At 42.6% G+C, this 24284-nt stretch overlaps 1 protein-coding gene across 1 annotated transcript; it reads left to right on the top strand.

Annotated features, from left to right (window-relative positions):
- The first annotated feature begins 181 nt into the window (after positions 1-181).
- Positions 182-24161, top strand: ric1 (RIC1 homolog, RAB6A GEF complex partner 1). Its single transcript, XM_028417176.1, has 27 exons — positions 182-772; positions 4307-4414; positions 11877-11956; positions 12485-12592; positions 14184-14329; positions 14462-14598; positions 15454-15545; positions 16216-16304; positions 16811-16955; positions 17039-17087; positions 17190-17360; positions 17464-17676; positions 17776-17814; positions 17891-18001; positions 18120-18209; positions 18330-18490; positions 18629-18767; positions 18849-18965; positions 19073-19480; positions 19621-19932; positions 20014-20172; positions 20258-20394; positions 20487-20767; positions 20863-21075; positions 21180-21357; positions 21453-21641; positions 21755-24161. The coding sequence occupies exons 1-27, from the start codon at positions 632-634 to the stop codon at positions 22068-22070; spliced, it is 4329 nt and encodes a 1442-aa protein (XP_028272977.1). The 5' UTR covers positions 182-631; the 3' UTR covers positions 22071-24161.
- Positions 24162-24284: the final 123 nt, after the last annotated feature.

The following is a 24284-nucleotide window of genomic DNA, read 5'->3' as shown; positions in this document are numbered from 1 at the left end:
TTATACTAAGGGTTACTGTATGGTTTCTGCGGACGTTTAACGTGTACACCAGCAGGTGTCAGTATCGAGCCACGCTGTCTTCATCGCAAACGTGGTTTCACATAACGGAGTGGTGACGTCAGATGTCAACACGCTGCAAGCTTCTACGTCGCGACCAATCAGCGTTGAGTCAGACAGACTCTTGTAAAGATGGCGACGGTGAAGCTCAGAGTGAAGATTGGACGCTTTGCCGTTATTAAACACCACTGGTCCAGATGCCGTAAGATCTGATACGCCACCGAGAGAGAAAGTCAATCGATCCGTTTGTCAGCCGTACCGCGCGGTTTGGTGCTGTACGGTGACGGCTGCTTTTGTTTTCGGTTATACTGTCGCTGCCTTGGACTGCTTATTAGCTTCAACTTGGACAACCAATGCTAGCCCGGTGCTAGCTGTGTAGCTCCATCGGCTGTTTGTATGGCATCCGTGGACTGATCGCCTGTTATCTGGGCTGTGTTTAGCTGTTCAAAGTTTTATTTTCAGGACTCATGAGACACCTGGATTAAAATAATACCACTTCAGGAGGAATAGGGGGCACCGAAGACCTGGCATTGCGACACTGTTTGGAGTGTCGAGTCGGAGTGAGTTTGCCGTCATGTATTTTCTTACCGGCTGGCCCCGGAGGCTGCTTTGTCCGCTTAGGAGTGAAGAGGAGCCCTTCTACATCCAACCCAGCTCCCAGAGGTTTTACTTCGTGCTGCTGTCAGAGACCCAGCTCAGCATCTGGTTCAGTCGGGTAAGTTAAATAAAAAACCGCAGTGAGAAGTGAGCTGACCCAACAAAAACACTGTTTACAGTCAGTGCTACTTTCATTTTAGCACAGACCATTAAACTCTCTTTAAACTAACTCACCAATTGTGGTCGTTATCTATTTGCCTCTTATACACAGCGCTTGGTACTCATGATTATTCAATGTTTAGTTAATAAGATGGAACAACAGTGGTGTCGTGTGACGATCAACTCAAATTGACGTGTTGGCAATCGGTGTCAACTGCATACCTAGATTAAATGTCAGATGACGTTGTTATGTTATGTATCCGTACACGTGTATATTTCACAAAGCAGTACAGTATCATCGTGTTTAAATTGCGTTCTCATGCTTTCAACCACAGGGACTGAAGTTGATATGATGAATATTTTAGGGGAGGGAAAGGGCCGTTCACAGGAGCACACTTAGTATTTAGTCAAATCAAGTGTTTTGTCTGAGACACACACACCACTACACACAGTCAAGGTCAAAGGTCAAGTCATTATCAGCATGGGGGTTCTAATTTTGGTCAAAACAACTACACACAAACCCCATGTTGAGGCACCTTGAGTTTTCTCAACACTAACTGAAGCTCTTTAAATGTAAAAATTCATGTCATCACATTAACTGACTTCTTCTATTTGAATTTCTCTGCCTCAAATTCATACAAAAATTAGTAAACAAAGTTGTTTTGCCCTGACAGACCTCTGATTTGATAAGAGCAACTCCTAGTACAAACAGGAATGTTGTTTTTTTTCCATACACTTCATGAGCATTACTTTTATTACATTGGGTTCTATAACCAAACTTTAGATTTCTTTAAAAACAGTTGGCTAAACTGAGTCCTTTATGGTCACTGAACTGGCTGTTCTACAGCCAAGAGACCAGTGCTGTTAGTAGAGTAATGTCTGGAGTGAAAACAACTACAGAAATTGTAGTAATGCAGGTCAGTGATGTGTCAAAGAGATACTGTCCTGGCAATCATTTCCATGCAGGTAACAAAAATATTAAGGTAAAGTCAGGTGTGGGGTGAGTGCAAAGAGATGTAGGCCGTTGTGGCTGCAGGCTGTATTATTAAGAAGTATTGTAGAGAACATTTCATCACTATATATTTTGACTAGCAGAAAAAGAATCCTGTCTATCCAGGATAAACCCATAGTACAATAGGATTGTGGTTCAGTCCACTCTACAAACAGTGTACACATAATATTCAGTATAGTTATATACAGTGCTGTGATATGTATATTCTTGCTCTCATTTGTTTTGAGCGATTACGCTATAGAACATGAAGAGAGGGGTCTTTTAATTTGATATCCTGCCACTGAGCATATTGTTTATAGCGGTCTGTTTTCCACTGGCCCTGTATATTATCGAGTAGCAACAATGGATCCGGGTCTCTGTTGATTTCCTGAGGCCCACACAGGATGTGACCGTTTTGCTTCCCCTCTTTCTTAAGAGCTTCGCCTGCTTAGGTGTATAACTGAGGCATCCAGGAAAAGGAATGTCGACTGGGCCTATGTCTTCCTCTTAACATGGATCTTTGGCATCTGCTAAGTCCATCACATCATTTCACTTCACTGTTGAGTCTAACTCTACAGGGATCTGTGGAAGGTTGTGTTTGAACACCAATTTCTCAACTATCATTTTACCATCAGATGAAATCTCTCCCAGATATTATCTATCCCACTGCAACTTGAGACCACTTAGCTCAGTGGAGGCACCATCTGTGTGTTTCAGTGGCTTATCGTTCTAGTTGTTCTGTTCTGTCACCCTCCCACAGATGTTCTGGATGCTTTCAGAATTATCAGTGGTGTGTGCTAGACTCACATGTGATTGAAGGTAATTGTGTATGTAATTATTCATGGTCTCCTGGGATTACTTTAGTTACATGGACTGACTGCCTGCAATTGTGGTGTACATGGAAAATAGCAGTGCAATAATTTAAAGCATTAGTTAAAATCACTCACTGTGACTTTGTGAAACCATTTCAGTTTTGGTTCAGTTAGAACAATGTGTACTGGTTGCTTTGTGTTGGGGCTTGTCATGCAGCCGGAAATCTTCCAAGGACATTTTTTTAATGAATAGTCTGTTTGTGTATTGTTGTGCATTACACCTAAAGTGTATCTATGGGGCTAGGTGGTGCAGCAGGTTTAGCTTTTATTATGCCAGTAACAGTAAAGCGTATCATATTATTCTAGCAGATTATCTTCTCAGAGCATAAATATGACAACATTAGAAATGTATTTTCTGTTAAAGTATGCCACCCTGCATTCCAATCAGCTCTTTGCTCTTAAATTGCCCAAAAAATGCCCTAATACTGAACTGAAGCATACTGATCAGAGCTGCCATCATGTCAGCTTTATCTGAGTTTTGGGACTCCTGAGGAGGAGAGAGGCTTCTGTTTCCCCAGCCGGCGTGGGTGGCGCTGCCATGATTAAAATTTAATTCTACGAAAGGGACACTGTAGTGCAGTGACTTGGTATCAAGTCTAATGTGGCATACATAGCTGGAGTTATCGGAGACCTTCAGTGACCTTTTTATTGCAATATCAAGGCCTTTCCTGTCATGCCTGAAGCCAAATTAGGTGCTCAACTGAAAAGATTCAGGCCACCAGACACTTTGGGAAAAGTTGGATTAAAAATGGTTGTGCCACAGTTTCACTTCCTGTTTGTGTCTGGTCCCTCAAAAGAAAAGAAAAGAAAAAAAAGAGGTCACCAGAATGGAAACACCATACTCCTCTACAATGCTGCTTACCAAGAAAGACAATCGTCATATTCCTTTTGTCACTTTAAGAATGGAGTATAGAATATTATGCACTAATCTTTTGTAATGGCATGTGCTGTTTAATGATAAATGGTAATAAAACAAAAGCACTTTACTACATGAATGAACCTACGGGGCTTTAAGTAGTAAATAACTCAAGGAGCAGCCTGTGCCAGGTGTTAAGGTTTTTGATCTTCAGCACTCCCCTGCAACAGCTGTTTTAACGCTTCTTGGCTTATTTGGTTGAAGTTATACATGTTTTATACTGTGCAAAGGCAACAACTTCAAAGTCTGTGTACTTGTACATCTTTCTATCCGTGTTGCATGGTATAAATAGAAGGCTAAACATGCTTTTGTTTGCTGAGCTGAAATAGATTCTCTCAGCAAATGAGCCTCGCTAGGTAAAAGAATTTTGGCAGCAAGCTGGTATTATAGTCATCCCATTTTTGGAAGAGAATTTCAAATCAAATCTGTCTTGCTTCTTTGCCAAACGAACATTTGAGGGGAAAAAAATCAGAACCAACAAATCCTCCTCTAGCTTACAAATATATATAACAAATTGTAGTGGCTTTACAAAAACACTAAGATCCACTAACTTCTGTTTTTCTGCCCTCAGCTTTATCATGAACTGTCCTTTGGAAATTTGTTTTAATGAAAGTAAAATGTTTACATACTTTGGCAGTCAGATGTGTGTGTGTGACCCTGCAGGATGTTTAAAGTGCTCATTTTGTTTGCCATATCCCTGTTTCCCACCCACAGCCCAGTGTTTTGATAGTCAGCTATATTGAGTCTGCAAAGGCGGCGGCCCAGTTTGGCTTCTACCAGAAGGCAGAATGGAAACCAGACGACTCCATGATCGCTGTAGCAGTAAGTATCCTCATCCACTATGTCGTCTTGTATTTGCAGTTTGATTGATCAGCCTACGTCTCGTGTCGTCTGCACTCCTGCCTAATTATGTTGTTGGACACCGATAAGCAGCATGTTAAACCATCAGGATTGTAGTGGTTAGACATGCGGCCATGTTTAACCACAAGAGGAAATCCACACACACACTGTACGCTAGTGCCAATTACCATGACCATCCCACATCTATGTGCCCCTAGTGCTTTTAAAATCAAAGCACATGCATAAAACGCTGCTTCTGAACGGTGGTGCACTCATGCACAGTCACCTGTAAGCATCTTTTCACCTCTTCCATTTTCTTTATCTGTTCGGGCTCTACACTCAGTAGGAGTAAGCACTCTTATTTTTGGTCAGTGGATAGAAGATGTTTCAGTGATCAATCGCTGACAGTAGAATTCTATCGGGATCCTACTGTTACATAAAAACAGATTTTTTTTTAAAGCAGCTTCCTTCTAGTGTCTTCCTAGCTGCAGTCCTTTACAGTAGAATAAACAGGGCAAATGCTACAAAGACAAAAATGAAGCGTTGCTGCGCTTTTCTAAACAACGGAGTGTGGCCTATTTTTACTGTTACACTGAGCTCCAGATACAAGGAAGGTATTCCTGGAGCAGTGAGAGCAGAGCAGAACTGAAACACAGTCCCTGAGCTCCCCACATTATGTTACAACTTTACTTTCCATCCACACACAGATCATTGTGTGCAGCAAAAGCACTGCAGAGGTAACATTTTAGGTTCTAAGTAAGTCATTGTCATGGGAAAGTGTTAGTCCTTTTACTTCTTCATGCTGTAAAAAGCATGTATTTATGTGTGGTGACTGGAACAAGACATGCTCTGACTTGCATTGTCTTCACTTTGTGGTTGAGTAGCTCCAGGTTGACTGCCACCACAGAGGAGTAGCCACTTAAAGATCATTGTAACACAGTGTTTTAAGCATATATTGCAGTGTTTGAGTACTGCCAGTGATAGTGTTAACAATGACGCTATAAGCACTGAAGGGTGTGCAAGTAACCCAAAGGCAGCCTGTGAGTTCCTGCAGTCGATCATCGGATCAAAGTAAAGGTAGAAGATCTAACATTGACAACAGTAAATTACTAAACAGGAGTAAATTGTCTCTTAGCCTGTAGTGGTCCCTGAACAAACTGACCTTTAACATTTTCCGATAATGTTTGAACATGCTGATTACACTTTCCCACACTTTGTCCTGTGCTGATCATTGTACTCTGTGGCTATAAATCAGTTCTCAAAGTGAAACGGTAGCTCTTCATCAAATAGTGATAGTAGTAAGTGTAGTACTGTGTAGGGTTTGTCAATCTTACATGTAAGTGTCAGCTTGTTGTTGACTGCTCACACCAACTGTCTAATAGGATCTTCCATCTCAGGTTTTCTGTGAAACGGTGACCTTCATTTAGTGTGTTGATGTATAAATACAAATTTACCCAAATGCCTGATATGAGGAATGCACACACAACCTATCTGGGAAAACATCACCAACTCCCTTCCAGTCATCACTTCCCTTCTAACCACAGCTAAAATCTGCAGTGTATCAGCTTACAAAACTTGAGAGACAGGACTTTAAAAATTCATGCTTATTTCCATGGAGATGTAGTGACTCACCGGCATCTTTCTGCATGTAAGCCCACACAAGCTTATTGATGCTTCTTTAGACCTGTCCTCTACTGTCCTACTGGCTCCTGATGTAAATGATTACAGTTTACTTCTTATCTTATTGATCATGCATAAAAATCGATTGGGTGAAATATATAGGTTGAAGAGTATTATTTGCACATGACCTTACATAATTCATAAACACAACTCAACAGCAGATTTTGATACACACTTGACGTCATGCCTCCACCAGTTGCAGTTATTTATTTATAACTTAATTCGCTCCCAATAAGTGTAATCTCTGGTATCGATATGCGTTATCCCTGTCTGTGTTGAGCTAATGTTTTGATACTTAGTGTGAGCTCAGAGAATAAACAGACGGATGCTGCATCTGCCGTGCCAAACGTTGAAGGAGACAAAAGAGGCAGTGGTAGTGAGATCAGGGTGTTTTTCGGTATGTAAATTAAATACGAAGCTCATGGAGATTGTGTGTATGTGATAGAAGATCTAAAGCTGGATGCTTTTGTTTGAAAGTGTTTCTCGTGGCAATCATGATCAAGAACCACTGTTAAACAATAATTTTACCTTGTAGCAGAGCACTCAACCACTTATGTAAAGGAAGTGTCATGTTGAGTAATCTCACACACGGCAAGTGCCCGAGTCAGCAGATGACTCAATCAGGTTCCAAAGGTCGTGTGATCTGCAACATACAGGACGAGCAGACAGCATGCAAACGCACTGCATGCAGAAAATTGATTCATTAGGATCATTAGTGTTGTTTCCAGGAATCCACTGCTTTGTGTTTGTGCATCCTTGTTTGCGATGCAGGCTGGATTATATAAATGCTCATACTCCAGCTAATGTACAATCCCCAGTTAGCATTTTTCCTGTTCACTTCTCTGTAAAATCTACACAATAATGAAATACTGCGTGTGTATTTTAGAATAAAGGCTGTCTAACACACACACAAACGCATAATGTTTGTCTGCATAAAGAATAGCTTTCATCCATTTTGGATACTTTCTGTACATGTTAGTGTTATATTGTTTGACAAGTTCACCAGTTTTGGCTTGTATATTACCTCCATACTTATGCACATGTGCTTACATAGATAATGGTGAACAGACTATCAGGTGGTAAGAGCACACAGCACACAAACAGGCCTGAGACACAAACCTGTTTTTAAACAAAATGTATTTTATTTATATATTTTTAACTAATGAAACCTAAGTAAAAGAACAGAAAACCTAGAGAAATTATAATGGATGGCAAAGAAGGGGGGAAATATTACAATAATCACCCTTGGCCCTTGATGTCTGTGAAGACTCATTTAACCAGGTCACCAGGACTTTTCTAAAGACGTTTTGCTGGTCCATGCAGTGGCTTCAATAGGTTTTGGCTTTTTGATGTGCATCTCTTCCACTTCTGTCTCTCAGTCTCAGTTAGTGACGCCAAAGTATACATGAATGAATGCTGTGAACGTGTCAGGGAAAGCAGTAAGTCAGGCTCTGTTCCAGGCGCACAACAGGGAGCAGGTGCACGGGTTAAAAATACCACTTACCGGTACTTACTTCCTGAGCTTCACAAACACATATACTGATTCTGACGTCTTAAAACATGTGTTCCTTTGTGTGGCAGCTACAGTAAATAACCTTAGGTTGTATGTAAGTGAGCTGCAGCCCTTAATGTAATAGAGGGAAATAGCTGCTATATCTATCTATGCTTTTAAGAGCAATAGCTGGTGAAAGCTTGAATTTTCATTTGCAGTGTTTCCATTTCACGTGACTCCAAAATCATCCTTTTGTTATTCATCGGCACATGCCAATCAACACTGCTTAAAACTTTAATTATAGTTGATTCAATCACATACTTCGACTGCAAAAACAATAAAGACCAGCATTGCCCAGGCAGTAGTCTTCACTTCAACTTCCAGCTGTTTTCCAGATGTTTGGCTGCTCACACACCCTGCAGACCTTGAGGCTAACGTAATCGCCCTCCTAAACCTCAGCTAGAACTATCTTTAGGAAAGCGTGCGCAAATAAGACTTGAGAGTATGAGAGGAGTAACGAAAGCAATCGACAGGGTGAGAGGGTTGACGGTTTCTCTGTGGCAGGAGTCAAGAAAGGATGAAGTTCTTCAAAAGGGGAAATACTTCATACCATTTAGCTTCCCTTGTGTGTGTTTTGGGATCTGTCCGAGGCCAAAATGTTCCCTCTCTGTTTTTAGACTCTCACACAGCAGTACTGAGTACTGTGTTTTCAGCAAAGACTCCATACATTTGTCCTGGAGAAAAACACAGTGTGTATGTATGTTAGGAAAAAGAAGGGTTTTTTAAGTCAATGGAAAAGGTTATTGGAACACTAGAAAAAAGAGAATCCTACAAGTGAAGAGCAGCATCTCATGTTGTGTAAACAATTTCAACCGAACTCATCTCTGTTTTATATATATATATATATATATATATATATATATATATACATACATACACATTCAGGAAGCACTAGTAGGAGCCTGCATTAGTGCTGTAACAAGGACAGTTTTGTTGAGACTAGAGAGGTGTTTTAACACCAGAACTAGACAATGTCAAGGATTTACGGTGCTATGGCTGCACTGCTTGCGGTGTTCCTTTAATTTGGCATGTTATTCTTTGTTTGTCTGTGAAATTGTTTCAGTTCTGCATCATGCACCACCTACCATAGGCTTCCTAGAAGAAGCTAGCTCAGTATTCTCAGTATGGACAAGAAGAAGCTAAGCAGAGCTCAGAGCTTCACACAACATAAGGCTAAAGACAGTCACGGAGTGGCACTTGTTGCTTGTTTGCAGAATCATTGGCCCAATAGTCACATGCCAAGTCATTTCAGTCTCATCTTGGCTTAGGTTTTCACTTCAGACAACCACTGCAGATACCCACAAGCTCGTCTGTGAGTGTGTGGACCATTAGGGTGTGTTCAGACATGCAGAGGAGAGGCCTGAGTATACATATCTGCTGACTTGTCACTTTCCCCCAAAAACTTTCAAAGTCTTGCAAGCCTGAGGTACAGTACTTTCCCATCAGCATTTTACCTCTTCGTTTTTTTTCCTATTGGTATCTTACAGCAGCATTAAGTCAGTGCTTTGATGTTCCACGTCTCTTAAACGCAGCATCAAGGCACAACTGAAGAACAAGTTTTACATGACAAGATTCAAAGCCCTGTGTGCAGCATTGTAATTACAATATCATTTACTATGTGCTTCTCACATATCACTTAATAACTATATATGCCAGTTCATCTAAAAAGAAAAAAAAACTGGTTAAGACAAGACATCTGCTTTATTCTGGCTTTTCTGCAACCCACGTGCTGAGTAATCAGATTTCTTTCAGATCACTTTATTCCGAGTTTAATGGTCGTATCACATGCATAGGATAAACTCTGTACTTGACTTATGAAAGAGGAAGAAGAATCGGCTGTCTGGCTTGGATGCTGCTGCTGCTGCTGCTGCTCACATTAGTGAGAGGGATATAAACAAAAAAACTTTTCCCGACTTCCTCTATGCGGGGCCACTGACTGCCTTTGAATCTTAGTGCCTGCTTGTCTGCTGGGCTTCACTTGACAATGACTGGCATCCCGCCTCTTCCTGCACCATTATCTCTGCATGTGTGAATGTACCAAGAAACATGGGATGCATCTCAATTGTGGCCCTCTGCCTTTATCTAGCCTTCCTTTCATCGACAGTTTTTCACTTATCTGACGAGACAAGTCAAAGTAAACCTAATCATAGTCTCGTCTATAGACGTGTGAATGCTTTCATGTACTAGTGTGATCAAACTCCAGATGAAAGGCAAGAGATGTAGAGAGTGACACAACAGAAGTTCGTCCCGAGTTGCCAAATAGTTGTCCTGCCCCTCCCCCTCCCATCTTTGATACTTAAATGAGATTGCCTGCCTCCTGTAATTGAGGTGCTTTTGAAGTACAGTAGCTGCCTAGTCACACTCACATTTCCTTTCTGAGCCTGCATGCCCTCCCTCTGGGAATGAAGATTTGTGAAGATATGGGTTTGGAGGGGGGGGGCTTCTTCTGTGAAGACATCACATTGAGCCATAAAGTCTTTCTCCATTTTAAGCAGCAGTATTTCTGTTAGACTATGCTTTGCATGTTTTCCTGAGTTGTTTAAAGTGTAAAAGACAGTAAATGGCTCTTTATTAAACAGCTGTGCTACCTAATTATACCTGATGCTGATTATAAAACAGTGGATCTGAAAATGGATGCATGTTTAAAGCATCTTTTCTCCATGTGAAATGACCAAATGCAAAGTATTGTGCATCCATGCCAGCATGTGTGTCGCCTATAATAACTAACTAGGTCATTGTAATGAGAGTTAACTATATGTAGATTAACATGAAAATGATAGAGACTGTCCTATCTCACATAGACGCCAATCTGTAAGCCTTATGTCTCACTTTCTCACCATTTAAACGGTAAATCTGCTTCATGCTACATCCTTGATACAAAGATGATGAGTCATGGTATGTCTGTCTGATGCAGTTTTGCAGGTTGTCTAAATTATTAATTCTGCTCTTTATGTTTACTCTGTCATCAAGCTCAATTCCCTTACAAATATTTGCACACTCATGTCAGAAATGAAGCTTCAAGTATTAGCAATCAAAGTAGTTTCATCATCAGTAAACAAATGATCATATTTTTATTGATATCAAATTATTAAAGTGTTTACTTTCCAATGGATGCAGTTTAAGCTGCCTTTTTATTAAAGGCTTTTTTGTGTTTAAGAAATAGAAGATCATTTTCAGATAGCAACAGTACATACAGTAGTAGTGTATTTGCCTTTGTGCAGCAGCTCCCAGGTTTTTAATGGGTTTAGCAGGCCTCAGTCTTGCTTCCTGTCCCCTCTCTGGCTGCTCTCTTCCTCTCAAGCTTCAGCTTCGCTCTGGTTTGGCTTTTCTTATTGCAGTGGTGAAGTGAAGTCACCACACTACTGTTACACACAGCCAGCAAGCAAATCCCTGCCTACTGTGAAGTGCAATTGAAGTCAATGTAAACAGAAGGCTCTTAAATGATACTGCACTGCACTGTACTGTTTGAATTCTTGTTCTAGCATGACATATATTGTTTTAGGTCCAGCCACTGCAAAACCTTGGCACTTCATTGCTGACTGCGGAGTCGAGCTCAGGTTTTCGTGTCATGTTTCAGTCCACAGACTCAGTTACAGCCGTTTCCCTGACAGCAGCATGCACGTGTGCGGCTGTGGAAAAAGCAGTTTTGTTAACAGTGGCAATGGCTGTTTCACTTATATTGTTATATTGTTCACAGTGTACGGTATTCGACAAGTCAAAGAAAACAAATTGAACTCAAAATCTAATAATTGAAGCATTAGAAGCTGGGCTCAGCCACCCTCATAGAGATGCAGCACTGCAGTTTTAAACCTGTTGATCTGGAACTTCTCTCTCTGAGCTTTCTCTTGTTGTTATCCTCCTGCAGTGCATCACAGATTATGCGAGGAGTGAGGGCTCCCTACATACTGCTGCTAATTTGTGATATTATCACCACATTTCAAATTGTTTTGCTCCTGTCTGTTTTATTATTGCATCACTGTTTGTATTTCTTGCCAATGTATTGCTTTTGTAAATATATAATGACCCTCTCATTTCATTTTGGTAAATATTTTACATCCATATTTCTTTTTAGAATCTGTTTTCTGTTTTTAAAGTTTGGAGATGAGAGTTGGTACTAAAAATGTCCTTCCATCTGCTGACTAATAATAACATTTTTTGGGTTGAGGTAAATTTGTGTTATTTTAACGACTGTCTTTTCCCTTTTGTTTTCAGACTGCCAAAGGCTACATCCTCTTGTTTGATGTGTTGGGTGGAGGAGATGACAAGTACCTCTATGAGCCAGTTTATCCAAGGTGAGTGGAGCACACAGTCAAACTCTCATTGGCACTAACAAGTTAAGATTAATCAAACCATCATTCTCATACATGTCAGTTGTAGAAACACCCCCATTATGCTGATTCCTGGAAGCTAGGGAATTGCCACCAAGCTCGAAATCCAAGGTGTCTGCATCCAAAGCAGTGAAAGCTGTAGCAACATACCTTGTAGTAGTACTTCTTTATATTTGTGTCTAAATAGGTTGTAAAACCCTGTTTCTTTTGCACCCTGCTTTCTAATTTGTCAGCATGTACTTCAGGTGGTGTCACTTCCTTAAATGGTCTTTAGCATTTGTGTGATGTGTATGTGTGTGTTTGTGCCTGTGTGTGCTCACATTCCTACACAACAGAGTTCGGGCAAGTCAGGGCATATTCGCTGATGTTTGTCAGCTTGGCCAGTTGAATTAACTAAGAAGAATGAACTACGCACTTTTTAGTGTTTTAGCTTTTTTCAGTATTTTTAGAATTGTCTTGTAAAACTGACAGTATTTGGGATTGTTTGTACAGAGGAAGTCCCCGTGTGAAGGTGACCCCGGGTTACAAGGAGGAGCAATGTGCCCCTGCTCTGTCTTTAGAGATGAAGAAACCTGTGGATCTGGAGGCCCCCATTACCAGGTAGAGGCTCTTTCATAATCTCAGTTGTGACTCTCTTGACTCTGTCTGTATCTTACTTCACTTTCATTTTGTGTTGGCTGCGTCATCAAAATTCACTCAGACAGAGAATCACTGAAACCACCCGCCATTTTTTCAAATGAAGTACCTCCCTAACCACTTCTAGCTTATGCACTTCATACATTTCATGTTGACAAATTTAGTTGTTTTTGCACCAGTGAACTAGGAGATATTTAAAGATTCTCCAGTTTTGTTCCAACTATTACAAAGGACTAGTGTGCCTGAAGGACATTTTATTAGCTTGTTGTGGTGGTTTTAAAAAGCCTTTTCTCCCTCTGATGGAAAATGCATTGGCAGTGAGAGATGGCTGAATAGCTGAGAGAAGCTTAGCTCCTCCACTGTCATGTTTAAAGGCTGACAGAAGCCTGCAGAGAGAAATACATGAATCTGCAGAGCTGGATGGGTGCTAAAAGAGGGGAGTGATGGACAGATGAATGGAGGTGGGTGGAAGAATTTCATGATGATTGACATAAGGGGAAAAAAATGGCAGAAGTAACTTTTTGGATTTGAGTGTCAGTTGGGGGACACTCAAAAGTCAAACAAGGCATTTTTGGGATGAAATGGAATCCATTACCGTATTTCACTTTGTTATTGGAGATTGATTGCATACTTTTATGGTGTTTTTTTGAAACTGCTTAGAATGAAGCATCATATTGTCATGACTACATAGAAGCTTGTATGCCATTTCTTAAAAAAATAAAATAAATAAATAATGCTTAAAAAAAGACCAACATACTTCAAAGGCTTCATTTAGTTTTCTCCTGATTTTGAGTTGTTAATAGTTTCTGCAGTTACATGCCATCCCCGCTTCATCCCACACATCCTCCTCTAGCTTGACGTCTTTGTGTGCCAAGTGACAAGAACTGTCACTGTCACTTTTGCTTTTGTCTCGTCTTTTTTGTTGTTGTGTTTACACTGTCTGCATCCTTCCCATTCCTGCGCTCATCTGCTTCTCCTCCACTGTCTGCACTCGACAAAGATTATAGGGTTGTCATCTAAATGAGAGAGAGAGAGAGAGAGAGAGAGAGCGAGAGATAAAGAGAGAGCGAGAGAGAGTCCTCTGTTGGCATTTCACCGGCACAGCTTGATCGTGCAGGAGATGAGTGGGTGTCTCCTGCTGTGAGAGCCGCAGTAAAAGACGTTTGCCTCCTCCACAGTGTCAGCCCACTGAGCTTGCACCCTCTTCATTTCCCTTCTTTCTGACTCTTGGCTGTCCCTTTGTGCTAGTGTCAAACCCCTCACACTTTTTGGAAGACAAAGAGGGGCTGTACACACACAAACACATGGCTGTTTGTTTCCCTGTGTGCTCGTAGACAGTGAGTCTTGGCAGTGGCGACTACATGGCCTCATCACAGCTGGCCAGTAAAACTTATGGGCCTCCCTCATGCATCAGCTGGATGATGAATAGTCCACTGTTATCTATCCATCTTATCCCGTTTCCACCATTCTTACCTACTGCCTGCCTACTGACTTCTCCACTTTCTTTTGAATAGTAATCTCATTTCTGTGTTTTTTTTTTCCTTCTTCCCACCAGTTTGCAGTCTCTCCAGGAGGACTTACTAGTGTGTACTGCAGACGGCTACCTCCATGTGCTGCACTGGGATGGGCTCGGCAGCAATGGACGGAAGGCCATCTGCCTTACTACAATCCCCTTCTCACTAGACCTGCAGTCTGCTCGAGGTTAGAGAAGACCACAGCTACAACACACACATTAAAAAAATCAATGGAGCTAATCAGTTGCTAATGTTTGGAAATGGATGTTGGAAATGTTAGATTATTTTATACATCAAAACATACGTTGTGTGTGTGTAGGTGGTCCTTCTCTGGACCTGGAGAGGGTGTATATCCGGTGTATGGAGTACTGCGTGACCCTGGATGGCTTTGCTGTGGTACTAAGTGATGGACGTCTGGGATTCATCACACCGCTCACCAACACCATCACTGCAGATGTAAGGAAACACACAGAGCTCTAGACCTTTTCATACATGCACTGCAGGCCTGAGATATTGTACATGAGATCTCAAATGTCCACATCAGTTGGACTGGACATTAAACCAACCTTATGCTGCCTGCTAACTGGTACAAAGTCTTTCTATTGTTCAGAGAATTCACTGGGAACAAGAGGGCATATTGATGTGTCTGCTTTGTAACATAGCCATGCATGTATGTAGATGTAGTATTGTTATCAATGTAAAAAAACAGACACCACTGCTTATTAGTCATTTCTCCTACATGCTCTACTGAGAAAGAACACATCTGGTGCAGACCATCTCCTGCTGTGTGCTACATGTGTGAAAGGTCACCTCCAGGCAACATGCAGACCTGACTCATGTGTGAAAACAGCCTACAGCCAACACACACAGATAGTGAAAGGGCAAGAGTAGTCTGTAAAGTCTCAGAAGTACTTGCACCAAATAATTATTCATGCTGACGTGTTCAGGTGAATATGTTGTCAGATCTCAGAAAAATTATCAATTATATTAACATCATGGTTATGAGTCAGCACAAGGCTTACTGCTTTTACTTTTCTTGGCAGGAACAGTAATGACTGTATCTGCAAGAGATTTTTTTAACAGCCAAAAAGGGCAGGATGAGCTTACCATTAATGTTTTGGACTGAAATCGTGTTCTTGTATTGGATAGTGGGTGTTGAGGTTCCCCATGTACATCCAGATATAAATGTCAAATTAAAATCGTGACCATGATAATACTCTGCTGGAGACTTGCATTTGGACACTATTGAATATGAAGGGAATAGAGTTAAAAACACTCTGCTAACAAGCTTTCTTGTGTGTGTGTGTCCAGCAGCTGCAGGGCGTCTGGGCAGCAGATGTGACTGATGGCACCTGCGTGGCTGTCAACAACAAGTACAGATTGATGGCCTTTGGCTGTGCCAGGTACTTGTCTGCTGAGTAACTGTCTCACTCACTCTTGTTTCTATCCCTCCTTCAGCTCTGGAAGACATCTTGGGTGTGTTTGTGTGTTTGTTGTCTGTGCGATGTGTGTCCACTGTGAGAATCTGTCAGTTTATGTTTGCAGAGGCTACCTAGTGTGTGCTTGTCAGGAACCTCCTCATGGATTATGCAATCTGCCAGGTTGGCAGAAAGTTCTCTCCTTCTCTTCCTCTCTCTATCTTTTTTTTCTCCTCTCACAACAGATCCTATTTATTATTTATTATCCAATCTGATTAAAGCCTAGTCTTATTTGCACTTAATTCAAAGCTCCCCTTGAGATAAAGGTTTTTGTTTTTCTGAAGAAGCCTGTTTTGATTTTTAAAACTAAAGGGCAGCAGGCAGCGTTTGCAGAAATCACACATCTAATGCTGTGTGATTAGTAAGTTGCAATCACACAGAGCACAAATAAATACTCTGACCTTGTGTGATTGGTGTAGATGAATGCATGTGTGTGTATCAAATGCACAGGCACGCCGGTGTAGTACTCAGAAGTTTAAAGCTTGAAAGTGTGCTGCAAATTAAATAGACCCGTCACTTGAAGCACATTTAGAGTAGCTGATTATGTGTCATGCTTCACTCAATAACAGATTGTGTGTGTTTGCTTGCATAACAGTGGCTCAGTGCTGGTCTACATGATAGACACCACGACAGGATCCATGCAGCTCTCCCACAAACTGGAGCTCACCCCAAAACACTATCCAGGTATCAGTCTGACTTGTTTTTTTTGTCTCCATCCGCTTCTTATCTGTCTTGCCCTATCTAACCCGTACACGCATTCCTCAATGAGATCACATGGATTACTTCAGCTGTCTGTCTCTTTGTCCTGGGTGTACATTCCTTTGTTTTTCCTCTAAGTTCACTCCTGCTTTGGTCAGACTCCTGCAATGGCAGACAAAGTCATAGCTCCCCCTAGTGGGTGAACTGCCATATACACCCATCACCATGTACAATGGCTGGCATGTTTGTCTTTAAAATTAAGACTTAATTCAGTCTGAGTCTGAGCTGATGCTCTTTTTCTTATTTAAAAAAATAAACAGGTGGCTTTTGCTTTTTGGATCAGATTGTCATTTTTATTTCTTTCCCCAAATAAAATATGTTTCTAGATTAAGTACTGGTCTAAGGTACAGATTAGAAAATGCCATCATATTGTAAGGTCACATTGATTTTTCTCATTTATTTAACTCCTCTATATATTTTCCATTTTTCAGATATCTATAACAAGACAGGCCCTGTAAAGCTAATCTGCTGGTCACCTGACTACAGCGTTGCTATGGTTACTTGGGAATGTGGTGGCCTGTCGCTGTGGAGTGTCTTTGGAGCTCACCTCATCTGCACTCTGGGAGAGGACTTTGCGTGAGTTAAAAAGCACATCCACACACACCAGTGTGTACGTCACACATCATGTTAATGACATTTTTTGTGTTTTGGCCCCTCAGGTATCGTTCTGATGGTACTAAGAAGGACCCCCTTAAAATCAGCTCTATGGTATGTGGATTTATTTACAACTACATTCAGATGCACAGCAAATAATCAAACTGCTGTTTTTGACCGTTATTAATGGAAAATGTGTACTATGCTCCTCTCCAGAGCTGGGGAGCAGAGGGCTACCACTTGTGGGTGCTCCCTTACAAACAGGAGAGGAGGAGACAGGAGGAGCAGCAGGATGTGGAGATGGAAGCACCTTCTCACTCCTCCCTGCAAGCGGGCATACTACAGTTCCACTTCATTAAAAGCGCCCTCACAGTCAACCCCTGCACGGTGAGAAGAGTAATGAAAACATATCACTGCACACACACACACACTCACACAAACACACACATTAAACATTCATGCTCTGTTTGCTCCTCTCTCGGCTGCACAGAGTAACCAGGAGCAGGTCTTACTTCACGGTGAGGACCGCCTCTACCTGACCTGTGGTGACCCCACGCAGATCCACAACACCTCTGACACACACCCGCACACACACCTGCACCCACCAGACGGCAGCCCGCTGCACCACCCCCCCAACCCCGACTCCTCTCTCTCTCAGGGACTCAGCACTTTACTGGGACACAAGCACTGGCACGTGGTCCAGGTAAGGATCAGATGTTATCACACCTGCTTGGGTGCGTTACAGACTGCAAATCAACAGAAAATGTTTAGTTTATTAATCATTTTATGTATTCTTCTTTAGATTCACAGCACATACTTAGAGAGCAACTGGCCTATACGAGTAAGTGTAATTGTATTTTTTTGTTATTTCTTGAATTTGTTATGTTTGTCTTATGGATCTCTGTGTGTGTGATCAGTTTGCCGCCATAGACACAGCAGGTCAATGTATGGCTGTAGCAGGGAGGCGGGGCTTTGCACACTACTCCTTATTCACAAGGAAATGGAAGTTGTTTGGGAATATCACTCAGGTATGTTGACAGAGATAACTTGAGGAAAGCAATAAAGATGAAGAAAATTATTAATTAATAAAAGCAGGTAGTGTCAGAAGTGAACTTGTCTAAGTAATCTGATTGTTTTTCTATTCAGGAGCAGAACATGACAGTGACAGGGGGTCTGGCTTGGTGGAATGACTTTGTTGTGGTGGCTTGTTACAATTTCATAGACCAGCAAGAGCAGGTGAGAGTGAGCCACCTCACATAAGCAATTCATGATATCACCCAGTTCCATCTATTTGTTGCTGTCTATGGTGATTCTCATTACTTTTGTCCTGCTGTGATCTCCCTGTGTTTACTTTAGTTGAGGCTCTATCAACGCTCGTCCAACCTGGATAACGCCTTTGCCTCAGTCACTAAGCTACACTCAGACACTCTGCTGCTCAACGTTTTCAGAGACATGGTCATCCTGTTCAGAGCTGACTGCTCTATCTGCCTCTATAGCATAGAGAGGAGGAACGACAGGTATGTACAACTCCAAGCCTAAAGAATCAGTGTGTAGTGTTTAAAGAAAACCCCTGGCAGCAGCTGCCCTACATAGATTTGTCAGATTTGTCTTGTTTTTCTGTCTAACAATGTGTGTAATTGCATTTGTCATTCCAGTCCAAATCCTTCAGCTAGTGTAGAGTTGCTGCAGGAGGTGTCCATGTCCCGCTACATCCCTCACCCTGCCCTCGTGGTCTCTGTCACGCTCACATCAGTGCGCACAGAAACTGGCATCACATTGAAAGCCCCGCAGCAGGTAACACATTAACATACACATACTCAATGAAGTATGACTACATATATACATATGTATTAAAACTTTTTCTGTGTTTGGCAGGCCTGCATGGCAGAGAGCATCATGTTGAACCTGGCTGGCCAGTTAATCATGCTGCAGCGGGACCGTTCAGGCCCACAGGTGCGAGAGAAAGAGACACCTGCTGTTAACAAGAAGCTGGTGAGTCCAAACACAAACATGAAATAATTGCATGTTTTAGGATACTTATGTATTATATGATAAAATATACATTATATGTAAATCTTTTTTTTTCTGTCCCCTTGTAGCTTCCATTTTGCCCCCCTGTTGTGCTAGCCCAGTGTGTGGAGAATGTGTGGACCACCTGTCGCTCCAACAAGAAGAAGCGCCACCTGCTGGAGGCCCTGTGGTTGTCCTGTGGAGAGGCAGGCATGAAAGTCTGGTTGCCGCTGTTTCCCCGAGACCATCGCAAGCCCCACTCCTTCCTCTCCAGACGCATCATGCTGCCTTTCCACATCAACATCTATCCTTTGGCCGTGCTGTTTGAGGATGCTTTGGTACTGGGGGCAACCAATGAGACTGTGCTGTATGATGGGCTTCAAGGATCCTCAGAGCCACTGGAGGCGCTGTTCCCCTACTGTACTGTAGAGAGGACTTCACAGATCTACCTCCACCACATCCTGAGGCAGCTGCTGGTTCGCAATCTGGGTGAACAGGTATGTAGAGTCTGTTAACACAAATACATGTTGTTTGTATTCTTGGACAGTGTAAGCAATACTACACACACTATTCAGTGTTCAGTATGTATAGAACACATACTGAACTCAGTCTTTCTACTCCTTGATGTTTCCCGCAGGCTTTGATGCTGGCTCAGTCATGTGCCTCCCTCCCCTACTTCCCTCATGTCATGGAGCTTATGGTTCACGTGGTCCTGGAAGAAGAGGCGACATCGCGGGAGCCCATACCAGACCCTCTGCTGCCCACCGTGGCCAAGTTCATCACCGAGTTCCCCCTCTTTCTCCAGACCATTGTGCACTGTGCCCGGAAGACAGAGTATGCCCTGTGGAACTACCTGTTTGCAGCTGTGGGAAACCCCAAAGATCTGTTTGAGGAGTGTCTTATGGCTCAGGATCTGGACACAGCAGCCTCCTATCTGATAATACTACAGGTAGTGACTGACAAGCAAGGAAAAAAAAGTTTTATTCATTCCTTTAAGACAACTAAAGATCTTTCTTCTTGTCCCCTAAAGAACATGGAAGTCCCCGCAGTGAGCAGACAGCACGCCACTCTTCTCTTCAACACGGCACTTGAACAGGGCAAATGGGACCTCTGCCGGCACATGATCCGGTTTCTCAAAGCCATTGGATCAGGGGAGATGGAGACTCCACCCCCAACACCCACTACTCAGGTGAGGAGAATCAGATCCCCTCTAATGCTCTGTGTGTTCAAACAATTCACTGTAAAACTGTTTACACGAACGTATGTGTCTTTAGGAACCCAGTTCCACAGGAGGTTTTGAGTTCTTCAGAAATCGCAGCATCAGCTTGTCTCAGTCAGCAGACTCCATCACAACAGGAAAGTTTAACCTGCAGAAGACCTTCAGTATGCCCACAGGAGCCTCTGCTAAAGGGTGGGTACACACACACACACACATATTATGCAACACATTGTGAATTCCGGTTATCACTATAACTTGTAATTGTTTTCGTCTCCTCCTGCCAGACGGGATATGGAGTGTGCTGAGAACATGTACATTGACATGATGCTGTGGCGTCACGCCCGACACCTCCTGGAGCAGGTACGCCTTCGTGACCTGGGATGCTTCTCTGCACAACTGGGTTTTGAGCTCATCGGCTGGTTGTGCCGTGAGCGGAACCGCGTAGCCCGAGTGGAGGATTTTGTTTCAGCGTTAAAGAAACTCCATAAGGATTTTCTCTGGCCGTTCCCTGTGATTCCTGTGGGAAGCATCAGCTCGCCTCTGAAGAATGGACGTTGTCGCTCAGGTGAGTGTAACAACAACATTTATAAAACAACATATTAGGTTTCTCCTGCCACAGCTGACAGAGAAGATACAATTTAAGTCTTCTGTTACTTTTAGTGCTGAACACACGACTGTTAAAGTCACAGTCAGCTGACAGCCTGCTGAACAGCGATATGGACACAGTGCCACCTCAGGCTCCGCCCTCCAACCACACCTGGATAGACGGGCTCGGGCAGAGGGCCAAAGACATGGACACGGCCTCGTCTGCTCACTCCAACCAACACTCACCACAGACACATGATGCCTTCCTGTCATTGCTCACCAACAAAGGTAACAAGACCTAAAGAGTTCCCTTTCTTAACAGACTCATCAACCTTCTGTACCTTCATCATTTAAACAGTGAAAGTGGTGACCATCTTCCTTAACTTTTCTAGTTGAGGAGTACAGTATCGGCTCAGCCACAGACCTGACAGAGACCAGCTCTGTGGTGGATGGTGACTGGACGATGGTGGACGAGAACTCCTCCACTTTGAGCTTGAGTCAGGCTGAGCTGGAACACATCTCCATGGAGCTGGCCAACAAAGGCCCGCACAAATCACAGGTGCAGCTCAGGTGAGACGTCACTTCCACTTCCGTCACACAGACGAGTCGTCTTTGATTATGTGCTTTGACTTAATGTGACGGCGACGCTTCCCTGTGTCCTTCAGGTATCTCCTCCATGTCTTCATGGAGGCGGGCTGTCTAGAGTGGTGCGTGGTGATTGGTTTGATCCTGAGGGATGCAAACGTCATTAAGCAGGTGATCAGCTTCCTGGGCAGCCCAGAAGTTCCTCCAGAAACAGTGCAGAGTGTACGAAACGGCTTATTAGCTGTGGATACCTGGGCCTCCACTGACTGGTGAGTCTACTTTAACGAACAAATCTTTGGTCTACTAAAAGAAACTAACATAAAGTGACATTAACGTGTTTGGATGGTGACTATAACCTCTGCGTTTTCTCCTCCATCTGCAGCCTGGGATACAAACCATTTCTCAACCTGATCCAGCCACAGCTGCAGCAGCTGATGGACTCTGCATCTGAGCAGGTGCAGCCTGAAGCCTTCCAGCCCGCCAGCCAGAGCTCAAAGCTAGGGGGCTCCGAGGGGCTGGTCGGAGCTGCGGTACCACGGGCGGACGACAGCAGAGGAGTATCTGCTCCTCTGGGCCTCGCCTTGCCCCCACTCGAACCTGCAGGAGGTTTTCCCCGCCCCCCCTCTGAGGACTGTCCTCCAGAACAGACAGAGGAGCAGGGAGACGAGGAGGGAGCCTATGACTGCACCTTGTCCTGAACTTCAGAGCCTGTTCTGACTCTAACCTGTGAACCATCGAGGGAATGGAGGAGGAAGCAGCAGCTGACTAGAAACGGACTTTGTGTGTGTGTGTGTGTGTGTGTGTGTGCGTGTGTGTGTGTGTGCACAGAAAGTACCTCTCCTGCTGGTTCTTACTTCAGTCAGTATTATCCACCCTTCAGATTTGCCCTTTGTGTGAAGTAAAGCCTCTGTGGATACAGAGCTTCCAACAGACTGGCACAGAGGCATCACAGCACCACCACAGTAACACAGCTTATTTTACCCATGTGTGCTGTCAGAGGAAAAAGGTCACTAGTGTCGGCTTATTTTTTTCAAGACTGCCCAGACAAAAAGGCTCCGTACTTCATCTGGTGAATGCAGTCTGTTTGATCATCATGCTACATGGCTAACTGTAATGTAGAACAAAGCTCTGCTAGTAACAAACCATTCACTAGATGCACTGAAGTGTGTCTGAGCCTACAGTAAGCGTGAGAGGTGTTCCACACTTTCATACCTCATGATTTTAAAAATATTTTGTGATACCTTTTTCAATAAGAGTATAACAGTGTACAAGATTATTTTTCTATCAATTAGTCCCTCTGGAGTCTCCCTGTGAAAAGTTCTGTGTAATTCTCTAAAAGTGATGATTTCTGAGAAAAATGAGGAGAATTTGTTGCAAGCGCAGACTTGCTTCTTACCACTGATTAGTACTTCTGTATTCATGTGTTTTTTCCTGCGCTGAAGACTAGGCCATGAACAAATCCAGCATCTGCTCTTTTTTTTCCCCAGACAACAAACAGAAGCAGTGTTGAACAGGCTGTGGTGCAGTGAAGGAGGAACATGCTACAAAAACCAAATCATGTGATGCTTTATCCAGCTTTTTAACATGTTACGAGTTTCCCTTTTTTTTTTCTTATCATTAGCAACGTATTATAAAAGCCATTCTAAATTTTTGTATCTATTTCCCTTTGTTACAGGAGCAAGTATTAAAGGAACAGTTCACCCCAAAAATCAAATACTGGAAAACTATGAATACTTGATTTGGGGGTGAACTGTCCTTTTAAAGAGCGACCCTCAGTATCATTTATAGCGAGGAATTCAGTGCTCGCCATCTGATAAGAACTCAACATTTCGTCCAGCCCGACAGGCATATCATATCTGATTTCACCGTGTGCTTTTTGTGAATGCAGACAGCTGGAATCGATTTTATTGTATTAGCCCTCATTATTGCTATTATTTATTGGCATTATAGCTGAGTGATAAATGCTTAATTTGTTTGTTTTATGACTGATAAAACTCCCTTTAGATAACGTGCTCTCTATTGCAAGCGCTAGAAAGGTTTATCACAGATTTGTCAGTATTATATTGTGCAATGTATTGAAATGTTACTCAGCTTTATTTTTTTATGTTCACTACTTTTTCCCTTATTTGCTCTTCATCATAGACCAAATCATATTCTGTGGGTTCATTTTTTGGCGGCGTTGAAATTTAGATTCCTGTTTTATGACTGTATTGTTAGAACACTCGAAAGGGCAAAATGACTACACGGCACAGTGCCGCTGTGGTCACTCTGAACGAGCCTACAGCCACACTACGCTGCTGTACTCAGCTGTACTTGACTTGAAAAAACAAAACAAAAAACCGGTAACTTTGATGAACCAAAGACTTTTACGTCCAGAGGCCTTCTGTTTTAAGCGGTTGCTTCGACTTGAGTCATTATGCAGAGGGAACAAAACCTCACAAACACATCTCATCGCACATCATTGCTCAAAACTAATGCTGACGGCATACACGACAATTTCCTACGGAAATGAATATAGTAGTTATGGTTTCCTTCTCTTGCGGGTGAGGAGCAGGTGTGTTGTTGTTGTGGTACTCTCGGAGGTTGACGCTGCTCCCTCCCTGCTGTGTACAGTTGTAAAAGTATTGCCTGTTCAGTCAGAGTAAAGTTTTATCTCTGGAGCAGCAGACATTCTCAATGCAGTGTAAAGATACTCTCCTGTACATTTGCCTTTTCTACTCATGTTTGGTTTTCTACTTCATTTTTTTCTCCTTGTACATAAACAACCAATAAATTATTTTTAAAATGGTTAGTTTGTCTCATGGAGCACAAGCTGTCTGGTTGCATCTCAACAAACTGGACAATAGATTCAACAACGGTAAACTAAGAAGCATTTTTAATTGCTGTGCTAAATTAATTCAAGCTTTTTGCAC

The sequence above is a fragment of the Parambassis ranga genome, chromosome 12 (genome assembly GCF_900634625.1).
Source record: "Parambassis ranga chromosome 12, fParRan2.1, whole genome shotgun sequence".
NCBI lineage: Eukaryota > Metazoa > Chordata > Actinopteri > Ambassidae > Parambassis > Parambassis ranga.
This window is presented reverse-complemented; position numbering and strand designations above follow the sequence as displayed.

Coding starts and splice junctions, on each gene's coding strand:
- ric1 (XM_028417176.1), top strand. CDS start 632: ATGTATTTTCTTACCGGCTGGCCCCGGAGGCTGCTTTGTCCGCTTAGG. Junction 16,956..17,038: donor ACTCTGGGAGAGGACTTTGC/GTGAGTTAAAAA, acceptor TTGGCCCCTCAG/GTATCGTTCTGATGGTACTA. Junction 18,768..18,848: donor CATTGAAAGCCCCGCAGCAG/GTAACACATTAA, acceptor TGTGTTTGGCAG/GCCTGCATGGCAGAGAGCAT.